General features: G+C 46.4%; 3 protein-coding genes across 3 annotated transcripts; 1 reads left to right on the forward strand and 2 right to left on the reverse strand.

Annotated features, from left to right (window-relative positions):
* Positions 1-48: 48 nt before the first annotated feature.
* CFAP184 (cilia and flagella associated protein 184) lies at positions 49-1,622 on the reverse strand. Its single transcript, XM_010710387.4, has 2 exons — positions 772-1,622; positions 49-625 (listed from the first exon to the last, which is right to left on the reverse strand). The coding sequence occupies exons 1-2, from the start codon at positions 1,585-1,587 to the stop codon at positions 83-85; spliced, it is 1,359 nt and encodes a 452-aa protein (XP_010708689.3). The 5' UTR covers positions 1,588-1,622; the 3' UTR covers positions 49-82.
* Positions 1,623-1,911: 289 nt separating this feature from the next.
* TADA2B (transcriptional adaptor 2B) lies at positions 1,912-7,596 on the forward strand. Its single transcript, XM_003205947.5, has 2 exons — positions 1,912-2,236; positions 2,937-7,596. The coding sequence occupies exons 1-2, from the start codon at positions 1,967-1,969 to the stop codon at positions 3,927-3,929; spliced, it is 1,263 nt and encodes a 420-aa protein (XP_003205995.2). The 5' UTR covers positions 1,912-1,966; the 3' UTR covers positions 3,930-7,596.
* Positions 7,597-8,383: 787 nt separating this feature from the next.
* GRPEL1 (GrpE like 1, mitochondrial) lies at positions 8,384-14,515 on the reverse strand. The gene is made up of 4 exons (XM_010710385.4): positions 14,370-14,515; positions 13,606-13,774; positions 11,711-11,792; positions 8,384-9,584 (listed from the first exon to the last, which is right to left on the reverse strand). Exons 1-4 carry the CDS (start codon positions 14,438-14,440, stop codon positions 9,238-9,240), a joined length of 669 nt encoding a protein of 222 aa, XP_010708687.1. The 5' UTR covers positions 14,441-14,515; the 3' UTR covers positions 8,384-9,237.
* Positions 14,516-21,558: the final 7,043 nt, after the last annotated feature.

The raw sequence follows: 21,558 nt of genomic DNA on the forward strand, positions 1-21,558 counted from the left end.
TTCCCCAAAAAGAAGCGTGTTAAAAAATGACCATTACAGACAACTCTGTGGTTTATATCTTTTCTATGCTTTATTTTCATCCTCAAGGTAGAAATGAATTGGCATCTCTCATTTTTTTCTGAATTTCCCCCTGTTTGAGGATCAGACTGGCGTGGTGATGTTTCAGTGCTTCCAGCTGCCGTTGTAACAACTCCATGGTGTTCACCTTCTCCTCAAAGTCCCGCAGCAGCATCTCCTCTCCAAGCAGCCCGCGTTGCTGCTGCAGTTTCACATTGCGTGCCCTCAGCCTGTCTCTATCCTGCTTGCTCTTGCTCAGGGTGTCTTTCTTCTGCAGCAGGACGCTCACGATGTCTCTCAGCTCAGCCTTCCGGCCTCGGTTCTCAGCTTCCACAACCTGCAGTTTCTCCCTGACGTGGCCGAGGATCCGTTCTGCGTTAGCTACCTTCTTTTTCAGCTTCAGGACCTCGTCGTTGAGGCCGTCCAGCTTTTCGTTGAGCTTCTGGTTCTCTTTCTTCATGTGATTGAGCTCCGCGAAGTGGCGGCCTTTCAGCGTTTCTCCGTGGGCTCTCAGGCCGCTCTCGAGGTTTCGGACCTCAAGCTTCACCTTGATGTTTTCCAGCCGGGCCTGGAGGGGCAGAAGCACGAGGAGGGCTGGTTCCGCGCCTCTCGTCTCCGGCGCGGCACGAAGGACCGCGGCACGGCGCTCGCCGCGCGACCGGGCAATCCTCCGCCCTTCGGGAGAGCGGACGGAGCCGGGCGTGCCGCGCTCACCTCCCGCACGGAGATCTCCTTGTCCTGCTCCCGGGCCTGGATGTCGCCCACCGCCCTGAGCGCCGCCTCCCTGCCGCCCCGCCGCCGCGCGAGGGTCTGCACGGCCACGGCCTTCTTCCGCGCCTGGAAGGCGGCCCAGGCGGCGCCGGCCCTGGCCTCGCTCTCCTCGCGGTCCCTCCGCCGGGCGTCCACCCGCCTCTGCCAGCTCGCGGCCTCCCGCTCCCGCCGCTGCCACAGCTCCCGCAGCTCCCGCAGCCGCCGGGCGAACAGCTGCTGCCCGTCCGCCTCGTCCGCCCGCCGCTCGCCCCGCTGCGACCGCAGCGCCTCTCCCAGCAAGAGCTGCAGGCGGCCGTCCACCTGGTGCAGGCGCTGCCGCTCGGTCTCCAGCGCCCGGTACTCGGCCAGCAGCGCCGCGCGCTCTCTCTCCTCCGCCTCCTGGGCTTCGCCGCCGGCTGCGGGTTCCGGCTCCCCGCCGGCGCTGGCTTCCTCCGCGCCGCTCTCCTCTTCCCCCGCGCCCGGCGCGGTTCCTTCGGGCTCCGCGGGCTCCGGAAGCTCCGCCGGGCCCTTGGCTTCCCCGCTCCCCGCGCTGTGCGCGTCGGGTTCGCTCTCGGGGACTTCATTATCCCCGTTCCCCTCCCGCTCCTCCCCCGGCTCCTCCGCCCCGGGCTCCTCCGCCCGGGCTCCTCCGCCCCGGGCTCCTCCGCCCCGGGCTCCCCCGCCCCGGGCTCCTCGCCCCGGGCTCCTCCGCCCCGGGCTCCTCCGCCCGGGCTCCTCCGCCCCGGGCTCCTCCGCCCCGGGCTCCTCCGCCGCCTCCATGCCGCTTCCCGTCGGCTTCCCCCGTTGCCCGGGCGACGGGACTCGGCTCTGGCAGCCCCGCCCCTCCCTCCGCCCCGAGGCCCCGCCCTCTCTTCCCGGCCGCCGCTCAGCGGCGGGGTCGCCCGGGGTCGCCTCTTCGATTGGTCGCCGGAAAGGAAGCAGGATTGCGCTTGGCCAATCGCGGCCGCTCGTTCATTTTAATCTCCCCCGCGCCCGGGCGTTTCTCCCCCATTGGCCGCGATCCGGAGGGGCTGCCCGAGCCCTCGTCACCCATTGGTCGCCCGGCGCGAGGCTCCTCCCTGCGGGAGCGCTGCCATTGGCCGCGTCCGAGCGGGGGCGGGGCCGCGCGTGCGTGCGGGGCGGTGGCGGGCGGGGTAAGATGGCGGAACTGGGGAAGAAGTACTGCGTGTACTGCTTGGCCGAGGTGAGCTCTCTGCGCTTCCGCTGCACAGAGTGCGCCGACATCGAGCTCTGCCCCGACTGCTTCTCGGCCGGCGCCGAGATCGGCCCGCACCGCCGATGGCACGGCTACCAGTTGGTGGACGGCGGCCGCTTCACGCTGTGGGGCGCCGAGGCGGAGGGCGGCTGGAGCAGCCGGGAGGAGCAGCTGCTGCTGGACGCCATCGAGCAGTTCGGCTTCGGCAATTGGGTAAGGGCCGGGCCGGGCCGCGCCGGGCTGCGGGGCGGCTCCGAAACCTCCTGGGGTGGTGTCGTGGCGCGGCTCCGGGCTGGGGGGAACCCAAAGCCCTCTCGGTTCTCGCCCTGCTCTGGGGTCGGGCTGCCTGGGCGGCCGCTGCTGTCCGTGCACCTGTTCCTGCTCACCGCCCTCTGGGTGAAGCATTTCTTCTTTACGTCTACAGCTTCAGTATCTCTTCGTTCAGCTTAAAGCCATTCCCCTTTCCTTACCGAAATGTTAACTTTCCTTTTTCTCTGTCGCTCTAAAAACGAGGCTGTAAGTGAGCAGAGCCCTGGCGGGTGACGCAGTGAGCTTGGGACCCGTCGCAGTGCTGAGCTGGGTTGTTGAGGCAGCAAAGGGTCCTCAGGAGAGATTGTGTGCATGGTGAGCAGACAGGGCTGATCTCCCCAGGGGCAGCTCAGAGGCAGTTTGCTGCACTGATGCTTTTTGCTTTCTTTTTTTTTTTTTTTTCATGGCTTCCTGTGTTCCCAATGCTTTTCCTGTCCCTTTCGCACTTGTAAATGCTGACCTGGTCCTCACTGTGTGGCGGTGCTGTTGTTGGAAGAGTTTGGGTCTTGTGAGTCGGTTTTTGAGGGACGGGGAAGGAGGAGTGCGTGCTCCAATGAAGGTGTAATGGGAACCATCTTCTTGCCCCTCCTTGTTTTCCATTTAGGAAGACATGGCCGCTCACGTGGGAGCATCCCGGACGCCCCAGGAGGTGATGGAGCACTACGTGAGCATGTACATCCACGGCAACCTAGGGAAGGCCTGCATCCCCGACACCATTCCCAACAGGGTGACGGACCACACGTGTCCCAGCGGCGGCCCTCTCTCTCCCAGCCTGACCACGCCGCTCCCGCCCTTGGACATATCGGTGGCTGAGCAGCAGCAGCTGGGCTACATGCCGCTCCGGGACGACTACGAGATCGAATACGATCAGGATGCTGAGACTCTGATCAGCGGCCTGTCGGTGAACTACGACGACGATGATGTGGAGATAGAATTGAAAAGAGCTCACGTAGACATGTATGTAAGGAAACTCAAGGAGAGACAACGGCGGAAGAACATTGCGCGAGATTATAACTTGGTGCCGGCCTTCCTGGGGAAGGATAAGAAGGACAAGGAGAAAACTCCCAAACGAAAGATCACGAAAGAAGAGAAGGAGTTGAGGCTGAAGCTGAGGCCTCTGTACCAGTTCATGTCCTGTAAGGAGTTTGAAGACTTCTTTGAGAACATGCACAAGGAAAGAGTACTTCGAGCGAAGATCCGGGAACTGCAGCGGTATCGCAGAAATGGAATCACCAAAATGGAAGAGTCGGCGGAATATGAGGCAGCCAGACATAAACGAGAGAAGAGGAAGGAGAACAAAAACATAGCCAGCTCCAAGAGGGGGAAGGAGGATGGCAAAGAAGGGGAATTTGCTGCCATTGAAAACCTGCCTGGTTTTGAACTCTTATCGGACAGGGAAAAAGTGCTTTGCAGCTCTCTGAATTTGAGTCCTGCGCGATACGTGACTGTAAAAACCATCATCATTAAAGACCATCTTCAGAAAAGACAAGGGATTCCTTCCAAGAGTCGCCTTCCCAGCTACTTGGATAAGGTACTGAAGAAAAGGATTTTAAATTTTCTAACAGAGAGTGGCTGGATATCCAGAGATGCATCATGAAACCCACCGCATCTGAGCACCGCGCCAGAGGCCTGACAGGCTCCCTTCTTTTTCCTGCCTTCTCCGGAGATACAGAAATTATCTCACTCAAAACAGACAGACAAAACAAAAGAAGTAAAAACAAAAAAACCCACAGTGTTCGTGGTCCGTGCTTCGAGTAGACTTTTGCTTTGTGTCACAAAAAATACTGAATTGTGAAACTTCTCCATTCGATTTCATTGCTCGTTAGAGTACACTGTTTTTGTTATGTTACTCAAAGAGATTTCTTTCATGTGAACCAACTCCTTAAGTCCAAAAGTTCTGGGGTGGTCACTTCACTCCTTACTGTTGGATAAGTGAGCGTCAATGTCATCCATAATCCTTGCCTTTTTCTTTTATTTTTTTTGAAGGTGGGAGATGGTTTTCAGCAGATGAGTTCTTCTCCCTGATGTTGTTTTTGTCACAGTGCTGGCAGCCAAGCAAAGCTTGCAGAAATCCTGAGCTGTCAGGCTCAGGGTGCAGGGATTGGCGTGGCCGTTGCAAAGCTTTTGGAGCCCTGCCCTTAGTAGCACAGCGCAGGTGTCAGGACGTGGGGTGAGAGCTTCTTTGGGGTGCAGCGGGGCTGAGCCGTGACGGGGGTTGGTATTTGAGTTGCCTGCAGGTATTTGTGCTGTGTGGGAAGGCTTCTTGGAGAGCTGCCTTCAGCTGCCTGACCTCGGTGTATGCTTGGTCGGGCAGCTGTATGCTCTGTGCTGGGCTCAGCACTGCTGTGAAGTGGCTGCTTCTGGCCAGCTGTGGCTTAGGACACACAGAGTGCTGCCCTGGTGAAATCACCACTTCCAGTTGCAGGAGGAACCTGCCCCTCCTCCTGTATCTGCTGTGCCCAGTGTGCGCAGCCCGAGCACCTGCAGCTGCCTCCTGAGTGCAGCTGGGATGGACGGGGACAGGGAGCTCCATTCTGAAGCTCATAGCGGCCACTGAGGTTGGTTTATAAAAAAAAAAAATTAAAAAAAAAAAATTAATTTATATAGATGAAAATGTCCAGCTGCTGTGCTCCTGGAGTGCAGAGTGGTGGATGCAGCCATCGCAGGTTTCTGGCTGTATGTACCTTGAAACCTGCTGGACTAAATGTGCTGAGGTTATTGCTGTGGTTGGCAAAATGGATCTCGGTTTGCCACAGTGGTCACTTTGGCATCACGTCGTGTTGTCAGAGCTCTCTGAGGGCTGTGCTCCCTGCCAGACAGGGCTGGAGTTACAGTGCAGCAGAGCACAGCAGAAACACTTGATCCACACCGTTGTTTTAGTGGTATATACCAGTATACCACTTAAGGGAAAGGTGTTCAAGGAGGACTGGAAAAGGCTTTTTTTATCTTCATTTCATTCTTAGATTCCTGTGCTGGCATCTAACCATGTGAATTAAAAAAAAAAAAAAAAAAAAAAAAGTTGATTCTGTGTGACAGACATCAGTGTTGTTGCACCTGAGCCCTGTGCTGGGCAGTGGGTGGCAGCCAGCTGAGCAGCAGCTCCACTGTGTGGATTTGCCAGGAGATGGAGCTGACTGAGTTGAGAACGGATGTGAACACAGGAGGTGTGCTCTGGTTCTGATGCCTTGGGCCACAATGAGGAGCCCATGACATCTTAAGAACAGTATTAATTCTGCAGCTTGGCAGAGGTGTGCTGACCAGAACTGGTTTTGAGTCAGTATCTCCAGCATTATCAGAACAGTGTTACCGCTGAGTTTAGCATAGAAAGGGTACAGTTATAAAGCCAGCATTTCTAAGGAGAAGGGAAAAAAAACAACACCACAACACACACACACACAAAAAAAACTCTAGTGCCTTTTTGTTTTGAGCTTGTGGTGTTACGTCCCTCCAAAAAAGGAAAGGGCTGTGTGCTCTCTGATGGAATGCTTTGGCTTACCTGGAAGTGGCTTCTCGGGCGCTCGAGACAAAGCAGTGCAACTCACTGCAGTGTGCCAGTAGCTTTAAGAACCTCTTCCTCCCTATATGCACGTATAGAGAGCACAGGAGACAAGTTCAGAAGGTGTAAACCATTGATTATTTCCTCTGTCCTTCTCCTGTGGAAAGGAAGCTCAGCCTTTCCAGCTTTGGAGTTATGCAATTTGGTTCTTCCTCTGAGCGGTTCCGGCTGCTGCATCGCACCGGTGCTGTGCTGGAGCCTCAGCTCTGCCTGCAGCTGGGAGCTTAACACAAATGTGGGTTTTCTGATTTATTACTACCTTCCTCAGATCTAAATTTTATATTTCTACAGTGCTTTGGCACACCTAAGCCTAACTGAAGCAATAGCCTAAAACCCATCTGAACAGTAATTTAAAAATAAAATTAACTAGGCACCAATGACTCATTTAAATGTTGTAGAAATGAATTCTGCATTTATTCTTTGTAGTTCCTGAATTCCTCAGCCCTTCCAAAATGTTTCTTTGGTGCTAGACGTAACTTATTGAACATCAAGATGAATGTAAAATAAAGTATTTTTAATGTATGAAATATGGATATCGATATTTATTTTATACTTGCAAGCAAATTCAAGGTGGTAAATGTTTGCTGTAGCAAATGCTGATCCCTTGGAAAGGGCTTCCCTAGAAGCAGTGTTTCATTGTCAGCTATGCTTTTAATTTTAAAGGTGACTTGCACTAGAGGATGCTGCTGTCCTGTATTTTCAGATGGAACCGATTTAATCTAAGCATTCCTTTGTTACGAGCTGCTGTTTTGTTTTCTCGAGCTGAGATGCCGTTGTCTTAATCTGGCAACTTAGTAGAGCTGTGCTGCTTTTCGTGTGGTGAAGGGCTGACAAAAAGCGTGGCAAAAGCTCTCCAACTTTGTGTCTTGTGTTTGTCAGGAAGTGCTTCCTGCACTGTACAGATATCCTGGGCTTCATGTCGCTCATGAAAAGGTGCTTGTTTGTTTGTTTTTGTTGTTGTTTTTTTTTTTATGCTTAATGATCTTGGCTTATTTTCTAACGAAAAATAATGCTAATGGTAGTATCTGCCCTAACAGCACTGATGTAAGCCTATGGCAAAGCGCTAACCCGTCAGCTGTTCAGTCTGATCTGCTGCTGGTAGGGGCAGCAGTCAGCCTGCTGTAATGCTGTACTTCCATCAGTCCCAGCCACGTGTTACAGTACAGCTCGCCAAGCAGCAATGGAGCATTAGCCTTCATTCTGTGCGTACAGCCCAGATCAGATGGGCTCGTTACAGCGTTCTGCTTACAGCCCCTCCTGCCCTACCTTCTGTTCAGTCCCAGTGAGGGTTAAGAACAGCATTAGGTTTGCATTGGAGCCTCTGCCCGTAAATGGCCTTGTGAATGAAAGCACTCTGCTGTTCTTCTCTTGTGTGATGGCTGCACCAGGTTTCTTTGCAATTGTAACCGACAGCATCAGCTTTTTGGTTTACTGCTCTTTCTTGCAAGGTGTTTTTGCGTGTGCCCCAGGTGCTCTTAAGAGATGATGAATTAAATACTGTGAAGGAGGGTACCTGGTGAGCACCCCTGGCTCATCAGCTTCTTTAAAGGGAATGTTGCACTCATTTGCGTGGTGTACTGGTGTAGCTGTGCCAGACACACAAACGTCTGTGCTGAAATCATGTAAAACCTAACTGATGTTGTGCACACTCAGCATTTTACTAGGTTTTTGCATTGTATATTGGTAAATAAACTTGTATTAAAGTTTCTTTCCATTATTAATTGCTTTGTAACATAGCCCTTTTCCTCACTGTATCAGCTAAAGCCCTGGCAGTAGTGACTAAAGATGCATTTTAGCTACACGATGATATGTGGAGAAGTGCTTGTAACAAACTAGCTAGGCCAGAGGTAGCAGTGGCAGCTTTGTAAGCTACTCTCATGCTTAAACTTCAGTCATTCACATTTTTATTTCTTCAGTGCATTCTGCTGCCATCTGCCAGCATACAGGTGCTTGGAGAGCTCAGTAAAGGCTTTCCCATACACTACCTCCTCTGAAGGGGCACACCAAGGAAAAGGAATTATTTCATTCAGATGTTCAGAATTCACTTAGTTTTAAGGAAATGAGCTTGAGTCCTGTGCTGAACACTCAACAGTAAGTTGTGTTTAGCAATACCTTAAATGAAGTAATGTAGTGCAAAAAAGACACTCTCTAAGGAGCTGGTAAGTTCATTACAAAAACCTCAGTCTCAACCGACACGTGAACTGAAGAAGCTCCTTAACCCAAACAGCCAGCAGTGAGGATGGAAAATCCAGAAGTCCGTCCTGTTACATTACCAGGTCCTAAATAACATGTGTAACTCTGATATTTCAGGTGCGTTAAGTGTATGGGCTTTGAGGATCTGAGGGAAGACACTCTGTCAGAGGTGTAGTTTGGCAGGTCCCATCCACTCCTATCAACATGACCAGCAGCAGGTGGAGTTACACGTGACAAGAGCTGTGTATGGGAAAGCTCTGTTGCAGCCTAAGATCCAAGGTGAGTAAACACAAGAAATGAAGCAGAGTTCACATTTTTGTTTGAGCCACTTACAATGCAATTACTTGTGCAGTTCTAAACATAGCAGATACCAAACTCTGAGATACTCACTTCTTTAGGTATTCTGACTTTCAGAGGGGTTTTAACTACAGTTTGCATAACAAACTGATTTGCAGAGCTTGAAAGTTACGAGTCTATCAAAATCCTTTAAACCAATTTATACAATATTAAATTCAAAATCCAGAGATAGGATAAGTTGTACTGGTTCTTCAATGCCATACAAGTATTAAATGGTTTTCTTGAGTCAACTTGACTATTGATCTAAAAGGGCTGAACAATTACAAAGGATGTCCACTCTCCCTTGCCTTTTATTTTCAGGTCAGAATTCACAAACGTTTCTATTTCAGTTGTTGAGAGGGATTGTTTCTGAATAGGCATTCTACAAAAATGGGTGCTTACATCAGCCAAAAAGCCAGTGGATACTTGCAGAAGATTGATTATCTGGACAACTTCACCCACTTTTGCAGTTTAGCGTTACAAAGCGAAAGGAACCATTTGAACCACTGACTGGATCTTCAGTTTACATAGTGATAAACACAAGATTGCAGAATTGTGAGCATTTTGTTCATTTCATTTTAATGTGTACCTTCAGTAGCCATGGTTGTAACAAATATTACTGATAGAAGAGAGCTGAAGGAACACCGTTGAAGGCCGCTAAGCAACAGAATGTCATTGTCTGCTTCATTTTCACTGGGAGACCTCAACTGGTTCACCGGAACCTCTTGGGGGACAGAGGGATAAGGAAAGCACGACGTAAGAGAAAAACCATCCAGCTGTTTAATAATTGAATGGCATTTTAAGTGCTCTGATTGAGCAGCTAAGCGTCTTTCACAACGCCCACGAGGGCGGGCCGCAGCGTGCGCCCATGCAGCTTATAGCCGATCTTGGATACTAATGCAATAGTGCCAGGCTCCTTCCCTTCCATGGGAGCGTGGAACAACGCTTCGTGTTCGTAGGGATCGAATTTGGCTCCGACGGGGTTCAGTCTGAGCAGCCCGTGTTTTTTGAACACTTTCTGGATCTGTACTTCTGTCATGACAAGACCTTCGTATAAGCTCTTCAGGTGAGGATTTTCATCCTTAATTTCTTCTTTTGGAACGCTTTCTGTTGCTTTCTCCAAAATGTCTGCGACTTCTAGCAAGTCCTTACAGAAGCCCTGAATACCTAAAAAGGAAAGGAAAAGAAAGGGGAGGGAGGAAAGCAAGTATTAAAAACCATCACCAACAAAAAAAAAAATATACAGTGATGAGATGATATCGACAGTTAACTGTAACAAAAGTTACCAAAACCTTCAGATGACTTCACGTCATTTCCTGCTGTTAAGGAATGGATCTTTTGTCTCTCAGTGGTGGGATTCACCTGAAGACCAAAGCATTATATTGCTCTATTTCTACTCTTTAATCTGAGATACAAAGAGTGTTTGCTGAAGAAAAAGCTTGTAGTCAGGCTGACAAGGAATCTTAAGAGGTGAACAGTGATTCCTCCTTTAATGAGCAGAACACTCGTAACCCCCCCCTCCCACTACAAACCGCTCTTACAGAGTGAGCCAGAGGCTGCACCTCATGCTGAGTAATTCCTGGACCAGCAGCAGTTTTGAAGCTGATCTCCAGCTCGCCCTAGAAGAATCTGGACTCATCTCACTTAAGGTAGAATGTCTCAAGCAATCACAAAAGACCAGGACAACTCAGAACAACGCATTTCTCTGCAGAGGTATGATGATGACAAAGTGCACTGAGTTGTGGCAGCCTTGCTCATTTCTTCTTTTAGTCAGGGCTGGGATTTATAACTCTGTCCACTTGTTTTCTCCTCACCAGGAAGAGCGCAGTACCAGAAGACAATGAACTACAGAAGCATCTTGCAGGATCTATAAGGATGAACTAGTTCTCAGGAAAAGGCCACTTTAACAACTGCACAATTTTATTTAGAGACTTGAGCTTTTTACAGAACTGTATCTGAAAGCGTCCAGTCAGTTCCCAAAATATTAGGAAATGAATCAAAACTTTAAATTCAGCCTAAAACTATGGCTAGGGCAGAACTGTCCCAAACACCAGCTGTCAAGCGCTCTGGATCAAACCAGACAGCAATTTGTTCAGAAAGGGATTTTTTTATTTTTTTCTATTTTTTTTTAGCATAAGTTATTTCTATAGACAGCTGTCACTGCATCTCTACGGACTTAGTTCCCAATGGACAAGTTTAAGAATGAATTTCCCTTAAGAGTTTAAAAACAAAAAAAAAAAAAAGCAATCCCAAATGAATGATGAAACTTACAGTCACACATTGACTGAGATAATGTTTAAATGAGAAACTTTATTTGAATATTTTTATCATACATCTCTGGGCTCAGAGATAACTCCAAGCCTTTCTGCCCTACACAGCACAGCAATCAAACAATGCTTTTTGCAAATGAACTTCAGGATGAAGCATTCAAACATCCATGAAAATGGTACAGAACAATGAAACAAAGAGATGCTTTCTTACCACACACATTAACTGCAGATTCTGCATGTAGAAATTAAAATGTCTGCATTCAGAATAAAACTACACAGCTCTGCAGTGCATCAAGAGAGGGTAGCTTATATTTCAAACCAAAGTGAGTGACAGACAAGTACTAAAAGGAAGCTCTTTTGCTACAGCGTTTACACACAAGCAAGAAATTCTGTCTGAATGTCAGAACGCTGTGTCAGATGTCAGTGAGCTGGCTGCTGGAGGCAGATGTGTTTCTAGCACTCCTTAAAGCCTACAGCTCTATGTTCCCTACCACTGTACTGCCTGTTTGAAAGCCATGGCTTTCACCAGAAGAGGAATGTTATTCAAATCTGAAACAAATGAAAACCTCCACAGAATGAACCACCTCAGAATCCATGCATCAATAACAACAAAACAAGCAACACAGCAAGCATGCCAGTATTCCATCCTCCCCCTCTGTTTTTGAAGCCTGCCATGGGACCGAGCGCATAAAAAGGCAAACTTGAGGCTGCAAACCTTACTAGAAACATCTCCTAATGCTGTACATTTAGCAAATCAGGTGCCAAATTCAAACAAAATTCACAGTTGTTGACTTAAATTGGTTAAGTCTTGCCCTATCTTAAGGGAGACTATTGTAATTCTATTACCAAGTGAGGAACCATTTTTAAACCTCTTTCCCCTAAAGATGTTTTTTAAACTAAGTAGCCAGAATAACTACAAGTACAACTTGTCAAAACTGTAGGCTAGTAAACTCCATTTTCCAGGCTCTGCTTTTCAAGTTAGTATTCCTGGGTCTAAAGATTAAAAACAGAGTTCTGACTGACCGTATAACTTTGCTTCTTCCACAAGTTTCTGGCTTCTTTGCCTCACATTTTCTGCATCTGCCAGGGCCCGCTTGTACTTATCCTGCAGAAAAACAAGTCACAGAAGAGATTTCAATCCAAGTGGTTGAAGCATTGAAAATTCTAAAGTGAGTACAGAACAGCATTTCTCTTTTACTCTTAGATTAATTTTAAATAGTGGATTTAGGCAAACTGAAGACACGACAATTACCACTGTATCCTTGTTGCAAAGAAAGTTGTTTGCTTCATTTATGTGCAGAAAGAAGCTAGAGAAAAGAAGTAAGGATTGGCCTGTAGACTCAATATTTGCTGTCAGGAATTTTTAACACTACAGATACACCAATTTTTCCAAAGATTTCTGCTTTTTCTGGCAAGTGCTTGCAGGAAGTCTTCATAAAGTATTATGTATTCTGACACTAGCAAACAAGACCAACCCAACCATTCAATCTGCCTCTTCCCTCTCCACCAAAGTGTCCTCCAAGTTTTTCAGACCTTTCAAACTACAAAGTCTGACTCCTCTGTTTATCAGGCTAAGTTTAGGTATGTTCCTAGCAAGTTGTCCTGCAGCATGAGATGCATTAAGAACTAGATTCAACAAACGGTGTTTCAGTGCTGCACCACCTGACCCAGAACTCTGCTGGGCCTGCACACACTGTAAGGTTGACGTTCGCATCAAGAAGTTGACTGAAGGGATGCCCTACGTAGCCAGGAACATATACTGTCAACTGAGGTGTTAAACAATCTCCCCGATTTGTCTTTCAGTTCTTTCCTAAGGGCAGCAGAAAGGAATCTCAATCCACTTACAATTCATAGGCATTGCTACTACAGAAGGTTCTGGGCTACCTCTCAAAGTCCCAAATGCTCTAGAAAGACATTTTCTATAAAGCACGCATCCAGAAAAGCTATGCTTTTGTTTAATCCACACCTCTCACCTCCTAGGGCACTGTTCACTCTCCATTAAGTCATGCATGAGAGAGAATGCAAGATTCACTAGGCCGGATAGTGGGAATGCAACACAGACACGTTACTCTCCCATTTAAAGGCATCTCTAACAGAGATGGGTTCAAACTCCCACTGTGTAAGCATGTAATAAGTACAGTATTATATACAAGCTAAGAATTGTTAACCCCTACCTTTGGAAAAGTCAGTGGCTGCTTTCAGAATACCTACTCTTAGCTCACATACATACATACAAGATGCATTCCAAGCCATACCTGAACTTCAAAGAATTATTTCTCCATTGAGCAAAAATCTAAGTGGGCTGAAGTCAGTGAAACTAAAGAACAAATTTCCAGGTTGTAGGGGAACTGTTATGTCGCAGCCTGAACTGATGACTGAGCACCTGGTGAAGAGGGTGGCTGGCCTAGGAAGCACAGGTGCAAGATATTCACCTGTGTTTCCCATGTGACAGGAAGGGCTCATTTAAGGGCCAGCTTCCAAAGGAAGAGCATCTTTTGGATGAAGGCTACTTCCTGAGAAGGAGTGGTCTATAGCCAGAGGCCCTATCACCAATCAGGTGAGTCAACTTTTTCCTATATATGCTTACTGCCATTCCTAACGCTGTTTTGCCTGGCATCACAAAGAACTTCTCAGAAGCAATTTCCCTGCTTCTGAGAACCAACACAGGTCAAGCAAGATTCCATCCAGAAATCAGAATGAAACCACCCAAAGTTCTTGTTTTAGAGTAGGACGGGATACATTTCAGGTCTTACAGTAAATCCACTCTCTTAAGTTTTGAGAAATTATTTGATTACAGCTTATTATCCATTAACTAAACATCAGTTGGATTTTTGCGTTCAGACTATGCACTGAGAAGCTATAATCAAGACTCTTAGGTACACAGCCCAGGAGGTATGCACACAGACTGAGCCACTTACAGTAACTTCCTTGAGCTGCTCTTCCAGTTTGGCCTTTTCCTCAGTTAACATTCTTTCAGCAGCACTGGGTTCAGTCTTCTGCTCATTGTGGCTCTGACCCTGGTCCTCTTCCAAGTTCTGGCCAGTGCTCTTCTGCTGTGTTGCTACACAAAGCAGTCGTGGAGAGGTCCTATGGGGGAAAAAAACCACACAGAGAGTATTAATCGACCACTTACCCTGTAGGACAGTACTGCTTCCTAGATGCTTCATCTGACAAATCAACAAGCACAACAAACACACATAAGAGCACAAATTAACGATTCTAGAACTGTGGAATCTGTCTGTAGAACCTTCCATCAAAGAACCAAATTTAGCTAATCTGAACTGCTGCAAACAACAACTCGTCTGCAAGACACGGACCACGGGGCAGCTCGTGAGTGCCCGTTCGGTCCAGCCTATGCCATAGGGCACAGGAGCTCGCTTTCACGGCAGCACGCATTCTGCCTGATGCAACGGCCCGCAAGAGCCGCCCGAGGCCCGGCAAGAGAGCAGCGGCCGCACCGCACCTCGGCCCTTACACCGAGAAAAGGCCTCCAAGACGGTCCCATGAGCGCTTCGAGGCCGAGCCGGCCCAACGCCCTAAGCGAGCTGGCTCACAGGGCTGCACGCCGAGCCCGAGCCCGGGCCCTGTCCCAACAGAACGAGGGTGAAGGGCTGGCCCTCGTTCCCGAAGGCCCCGAGCGCGGCCTCAACCGACGCACCCGGCCCGGCAGCACCGCGCTCACCTCAGCGCCAGGCTTAGCAGCGGGGACCGCGAGCGGAGCGTGCCAAACACGCACTGCGCTACCGCCGCCATAGTGCCTTCCTACCCAGCACCGCATCTGCCCGCCCACCTGCGCATTTACCAATCAAAGAGAGGGGGCTCCAGGAGTGACGCGGGCAGCAGCCAATCCGAAAGGAGGATGAGCGAGAGCGATGGGTGGAACGCACGGCCCTTCCGGGCCGCGGAGGGGAACTCCGTGCGGGGAGTTGTACTCTGCCCCCCTGTGGCGGGAGGTGCCGCCTGAGGGTGCCCTGGGGGCCATTTTGTGCGCTGTGGGGCGCTGGGGCTGTCCTTGTCATCCCTCGGGGGATCTGGCGCCTGGCTAGCGTAACTGGAACACACAAATCCTACACGGTGATACACGAGTTAACTTCACCAGTGCTATCAGTTAGCATGCGATTATCACTCTAAAAGAAAGAAAAAGGTCACATATATTACAAGGTCCCAGAACAGTTGCTGGATTTTCCACAGATGCATATGCCCCAGCTGTAAGCCTGATTTCTGCTTGCATTTACAAAGTATGTCCTGAGGATGAAGAAGCTGCACATACTGTAAAGCAAATTCAGTGAATTATATATCCTGCTGTGTTCAGGTGTGTAATTACAGTGTTAATAAAAAGAAGCCTCAGAAGAGCCATCAAGCTTGCCATGTGGGAATCCTGCAGAAGTTAGGAGCCTGCTCGGTTAACTCAGGCTTCTGCACAGCCTCTGTGCAGCAGGGTTGCTTGTCTGTGGTGCTGCTTTGTGGCCATTGCAGAAAGGATGTGGGACATTCTGGTCCTCTGGTCTTGTGACAAGTGTTATATTCCAAGGAATGCTGTTGTCTCTGGCAGTCACACAGATGTGCATTTCTCCTTTTGAGGGACAACTTGGAAGAGCAAGAAGCGTGCCGGTAACACCCTTGGGTGACAACATCTCTGCAATGAGTACCAAGCAAATGATTTTGCATTCTGGTGATCATTAGTTTTATACCGTGACACTGATACAGCACAGCAGCTTGTACACAGAACAAAGCAAAGATTGAGGTTGCATGCCATGTTCCAGTGTGTCTCTAGCCCTGTCAGTGACTGCCTGCTGCTTTCTGGCAAGTAGATAAGCCACAGATCCCAAGCTTCATCCTTATAATTCTTAAAGATGCAATTGACGAAACCTGGTAAAGATGCCAGTAATGCCATGGAAGGATCTGAGAGAACAAGGAGAGAAGTGGGAATAGCTGTAAAGGAGGCTATCCACAGAAAGCTGTGAAGAAATGAGACTGAAAAGGTAAGTTGGTCTTTAGATCTGAGGCTTCTAAAATTTTTGCCTGGAAAACTAACTGGTTCCTTTTAGCACTGAACAACCAGTCTGCCTGTCTCATTTCCCGTCTGTTGGGCTTTCCTGAAACCCTTAACAGGCTGCTTCCTATTTGCCTTTTCTTCATTCTCTCCTGCCTACCACCTCTGGAAGCTGTGCTCAATTAGTGATTGATTAGAAAATTAAAAACAAAGTTGAGAAAAGCCTATTGTCAGTATATCTTATTAATCATTTAATAAACCTTTGAAACAAGCTAATTCCTGTATTAAGGCCCATTTGCCCAAAATGATCATTCACAGGCTTTTTCCAAGCAAAAATTCAAAATGATGCTCAATGAAAGTGAATTTTGTTGTGATTTCCTCAGCTTGAAGAGCAGTCAAGAAAAGCCCACAGGTGGTGCAGATTCTGAGTGTAGGACTGAACAGCATACACAGTACTACAGATAAGCATGTAGGTTACCCAGACTGTGCACTGTGACTGATGTTGGCCGTAAGTACTGTCCCACTTTGGAAGGCACCTTGAAGAAATTACTTTTGCAAGCTTTGTTCTGACTTCCGCCTTTGCAGTCTGTTCTGTTTTATTTGTAGTGCCACCTAGTGGCTTGCTCTGTGTTTATTATTATTTTTGTTAGTACTGAGCTGAGGAGTAATTCAGCACCTGCTGCTTGGCATGGCTGGCAGCCACAGATGTGCAATCACAAGCATTTTCCTGAGTAGTCCTCTCCATATCAACCAGACTTTTGTTTTTCACATACATTCAGGGTTTGAATATTGTTTGTTGATAGGCAATGCTTATTCTGAATTCTAAAATGTTAAGTTAAGCAGTTGCTACCTTTCAACTTGATGTGGTTAGAAGTGGTTTTAATCTCTAATTAGTGCAGTCCAGTGATTGACTCGAGTGGTGTGGACTTAATTCCTGATTCATCTTGTGATTCACTTTGTGGCCTCATGCAGTTATTCAGCTTCGTGCAGTTATTCAACCCCGTTTCCACACAACTACAAATTAAGGGTAGTAATCTCTCAGAACAGTAAAGTTGTTCAGAGTGCACAGGGAATTTCTGTGATATTTTCAGAATGTCAAAGGAATGATAAGGCTCTTTTTTATTGTTATTAACATTAAATATATAGTAAAAAAGCTTGTAATCTTTTGAGGTGAAAAATGGTATAAATGCAAGATCTGTGCTTGAAACATTAAATGAAAAATTAAGGCATTTCTGTGTCTATGAAGAAATACTGGTCCTTTCTCTGAATGCCAAGATATAATCTGTTGATATTCAACCAGCAGGCAGAATGCCATTACATTTGTGTTTCAAATATGAGCTGTATTATTAACGTTTTCAGGCTAAAAATGAAAGGGTATCATATCTTCCCTGATCAAATATGTTATGTGTCAGCCTGATCAGAACCAAACATTGAACTGTGGTGGGAGGAAGTGAAATGAGAAAAGAAAAAAAAGAAGAAAAAAAAAAATCTTTGTAAATAGTCTAGCAGTGACCTTTCAAGTCAGTTATCAGGAAATAACAAACTCAAATTAAAATATGTTAATTTAGCTATAAGACTGTTACTGAACTTTTCAGTGGTGATATCAAACTTGTTTTTCAAACCTGAGCCCTTTAGGAAAGATTTCACAAGAGAGGTCTTACCTGTAGCATTCCAGTGTAATGTTGGGGTACATATTCTTTCATACAGAATGTTAATTTAAAAATATATATGTATATACACACATATACATATATATAGGGATCCCTACAAATAGGGGTTATTGAGTCTGAGGATCAGTAACACCCTGGAAATGTCTCAGACAGAAGAAGACTATAAAGATTAGACTGTTATTTGCATCCAGAGACTTTAAATATCGTGTAGTGAGATGCAGATGTGTGTGTAGGGGAGAATATCCTTCCTTCCTTTTAATGAGAGCCTTACTAAGATAGTTAATGTGTCCCAAATTCATAATTTTTAATGCAAACATTTAAAGAAATCTCTCCCAAGAGAGAACGTGTAACACCTACTCTCTCTGCCTAGTTTCTCTGTAGGCTGGAAGTACAGAATCACACGTCTTATTCTGGTTATAGAATAGCCTTTGAGTTCCCATAGCTTTTTGCTAACTAATTTGAAAGGTACATTTTGTAACTATCTTGTTGCCTGGAGAAGGTTGTTGCTGTGCTGAAAATCTAATAGCAACAGCCACAGGGCTCTGAAGAGAGCTAATTAGAGCAATTTAGAATAACAGAAGTTCTGTTCCTAGGAGGACACTGAAGAGATCCTACCCCAAAGCAGCATGCAGCAATTTCAGAGCAAATTTATTGTGATATTCCTGCATAAGTAATTTGGTATCCCAAGGATTTGCAAATTTGGCTATCTATTATGGTTTGTTTTTTCAGCTCTCATTATTGGGGCACAGGTATATGGCTTGTAACACTCCTAGCAATAAAAAATGCTTCCCCTGTCATCTTTCTTAAGAAAGCAGCTAGCTGGTTCTAATGCACAAAAGCAATTTTTTATCATGCTGATGTGGCTTTACACCTTGAGACAAAATTATTGAGCTCTGGGAGAAGGGTTTTCAATCAATTGTTGTTCTCATAAACTCTTAGTGTGGTGCCATTGATTTTCTTAATGTTTTTTCTTAAAAATAGTTGTCTTTCAGCTTAACGGGTCAAGTTGACAGAAGAGGTCAGCTGTGTTTGCGTGGTCTCTCCTCTCCCTTCTGTTACATTGAGGTTTTGCCAAGAGGACAGAAGTTGTTGGTGTCCACTTCTGCACAAAGTTTAACAGTGGAAATACTGTTACTGAAACAGTGTTTGGACATTCAGGCCTACATTTTTCTTTCTTTCTTTCTTAATTTTTCTTTGAGGTTTGATGAATTAGATCCTGTGGGCCCATTTCTGCTGTGCAGCGTACAAGTGATTTGTATTAGTCAAAGGGACTGTGGTGTGGGGAAGGGCTGCCAAGCCAGGTGCTAGGCACACAGGCTGCCAGCAGTGCTGTAAGAGCCCGAGGCCTGGCTGGTTATTGCTCGAGTTGGACTTGTGCAAATGTTTCTCCCTTGCTTTTTACGTATTTTTTTCAGATAACTGTCAAGAGGTTAAGCTGCATGGTGCATGCCAGTGAAAGGAGCTCTGTTTAGACGTAGTGTTTTAGTGCTGTAATTCAGTCTCGTTGGCGGGCTGTTCTTCCTGAGTCAGAAGGGGAATGCTCATTCTGCTGGTGCTGTGCAAGTCTGTTGGAGAGCTAAGAAGACAAGAAGCACAAAGCAAAATTTAAAGAGGTTGTCTCCTGCTTTTCTCCAGCTCCTTTAGAAAGCAAGCAAGAATTTTTGATTGTGTTACTATGAGTAATTAATGAGTGCATGAACGTTCCCGTTGGACAATTATTATTCTCCATTCAGTCCTGAGCTAGGAGGGTAGGTCTGGCCAGACAGGAGAGAGTCCAGCTGAAAATAGCTGGAGGGGGAACGAATAAAAGGCTTCCAAACCCCCCAGATTTTCCACATAAATGAAATCTACCTAATACTTGCTTGGTGCTTTTTTTTTTGTTTGTTTGTTTGTTTTGGTAAACGCCATAATTTCTGAACCTGGATTTAAACCTGTCTCCAGATGAGGGCTTTACTCTTTGCTTCCTTCCCACAGGCATCTGTGAACATACAACTTCAACCTTGTTAGAAGAGCTCTTACAATCATTAGCATTAGACTAGTGACGTTTATGGGGAGTGGCATTAGATTTTCCTCAAAATCTCTTGAGTTGTGTCATTGGTATCTGTGGCATGGCTCTCTAACTGTGGTATCTACAGTAGATTGAAATTTACTTAGATATAAAAGCTGTGCTGGGCAGGTGCAGACAGAACTGAATGAAAGTGCTTGTTTTACATCCCAGTACTTGAAGCTTGTGTGGCTACTTCAAGTTCTGTGATAATCATCACACAAAGGACTTTCACCGCTGCTGTAAAGGTCACCTCAGCTTCATGAATCACTGCAGGTTAATATGTTGTTAATCAGTCAGAGACCAGCTGAAAATTATTGGTTCAGCTCGTGTTAGATGTTTATAAAATAAAATACAAGGAAGAGAATCTGTGCTTCTATGCTAGGAGTTAAATAGGAGTTCTGCTGCTGTCACTTAAACCACGTGGTCTTTCCCTCTTACTCCATCACCAGCTCCTGCTGTTGGTCTCAGAGCTGTCATTCTCTGACCTGAGTGGAGATGCTACTTCTCATTGCCATAAAACCTGCTGCTGGTCCTTTAATTTTTGGCTTTTCTTTCCTTTTTCCTTCCTCTCTACCCCCTGCTGTACACTTGCCATCAACACACCTGCTCAGTTTGGAGTGGGGAAACCTCCTCAGCACACCGCTTCCATCTCCGCTCGCTTGTTTCAGGTTTTGCTCAGGATGTCCTTACTTAATGTCTTCTGTTATTTGAGATTGAGGACACCTTCACCTTTCTGATATTAAACCTTGCTTCATCTGCATTGTGTTCTTTTCTAGAGGTTCTTATGTTTATGATATTAGTGTTGACTGATAATTATGCTTGTGGTGCAGAAAAAGCATTAAGGTGGAGGACCCCTGTGACTTCTCTTTTAATTCATCTTTATTACTGAATGAAACAGACTCCTCCATTTCAAAGAGCTTATGGCTTTTCTCTGACTGATCTTGTACTTTTCTGCTTGCTTAATTTGTTTTTTTTAGTCTATTTTTAAAATGATATTTCTATTGTGTCTTTTAGAATACGTGTTTATTACTCTTCGACGACTCCCAGGTGTCTTAGCTGGCAAAGTCTTAATGAATAAAATTGCTGTCATGTCATAGCAATAAAAATTCATTCCTTCCCTGGAATGAAGCAGGCAAGTTTGAAGGAGTGCAGGGAAATAAGAAGTTATCCTGGAGTTATTTTAAGTAAAATGGGATAAATACTTAGGAAAAAATGTAGGATTCTGTTGCAGTTACAAACTGTTAATGTGTTAAACTTCCTCGTTCTTTACAAAGAACAAATTTGGTGCAAATGAACCAAAGTGTGTATCTGTACAATCACTGCAATGATGTGTGCTGTGTAGAACATATCCACTGACTAACTTTGTGAGAGTTGAACCCTGACACTAGCCTGGAAGAACCAAACAATTCCATATTTACTAGAAAACCTGCCTGCGTGCTGTGGTCCAGTAAGTCATGCTAGTGACTCTGAGCTGGTTGTGCTGGAAAGCAACTAGTATGTGAGGCACTTTGTGTCTCATAGAGCTGTACACTGCTCTGCAGACATGTTAGTGGCTGTCTACACATTGACTCAACAGCTTTTCTTTTGTTTTCAACAGAAGGAGATGCTTTGAAGTGTTGGTTGTTGTCTTTCAATAACAATTGTTAATACCTTGGTGCGATACCAAGTGAGTAAATGTGTACAAACAACAGCTTGAGGCTTCGGAGATAGATAGCAGAGCTGTGAAGTTGATGCTGTGCTCTTCTGAAAGAAGATTGTGACAGACTCAGTGGCTCTGTTCTACTTGTCTGCATTGCAAATAATTGTGTAAGTGCCAACATTTCCATAAACTGCAGCTATAATATGTAGATCACGCAAGCAATTGGCCAGCACAGCTCCAAGCAAGGTCAGGCAAGAGCATAGCACAGGAAATAGTTAGCATTAATGGCAATATCCTTATTACTGCTTCTGTTCTGTAAAAAATACATTTCCAGTTGGGAGCAATTCTAAAACAGCAAACAGGTTTACCCAGCTTTATGCTTTTCAGACTTTGCTTGCTTTTGTTGAGGGCTCTGCTGATCACTAAGTGCAGAGTGCTGATAGAGGTTAGGTGATGACTTAAGGCAGTGTCACCTTTCCAGGCAGAGTCACTAAACAGGGGAGACAGCACACATTTATCTTC

Source organism: Meleagris gallopavo, chromosome 4, assembly GCF_905368555.1.
Source record: "Meleagris gallopavo chromosome 4, MGAL_WU_HG_1.1, whole genome shotgun sequence".
NCBI lineage: Eukaryota > Metazoa > Chordata > Aves > Galliformes > Phasianidae > Meleagris > Meleagris gallopavo.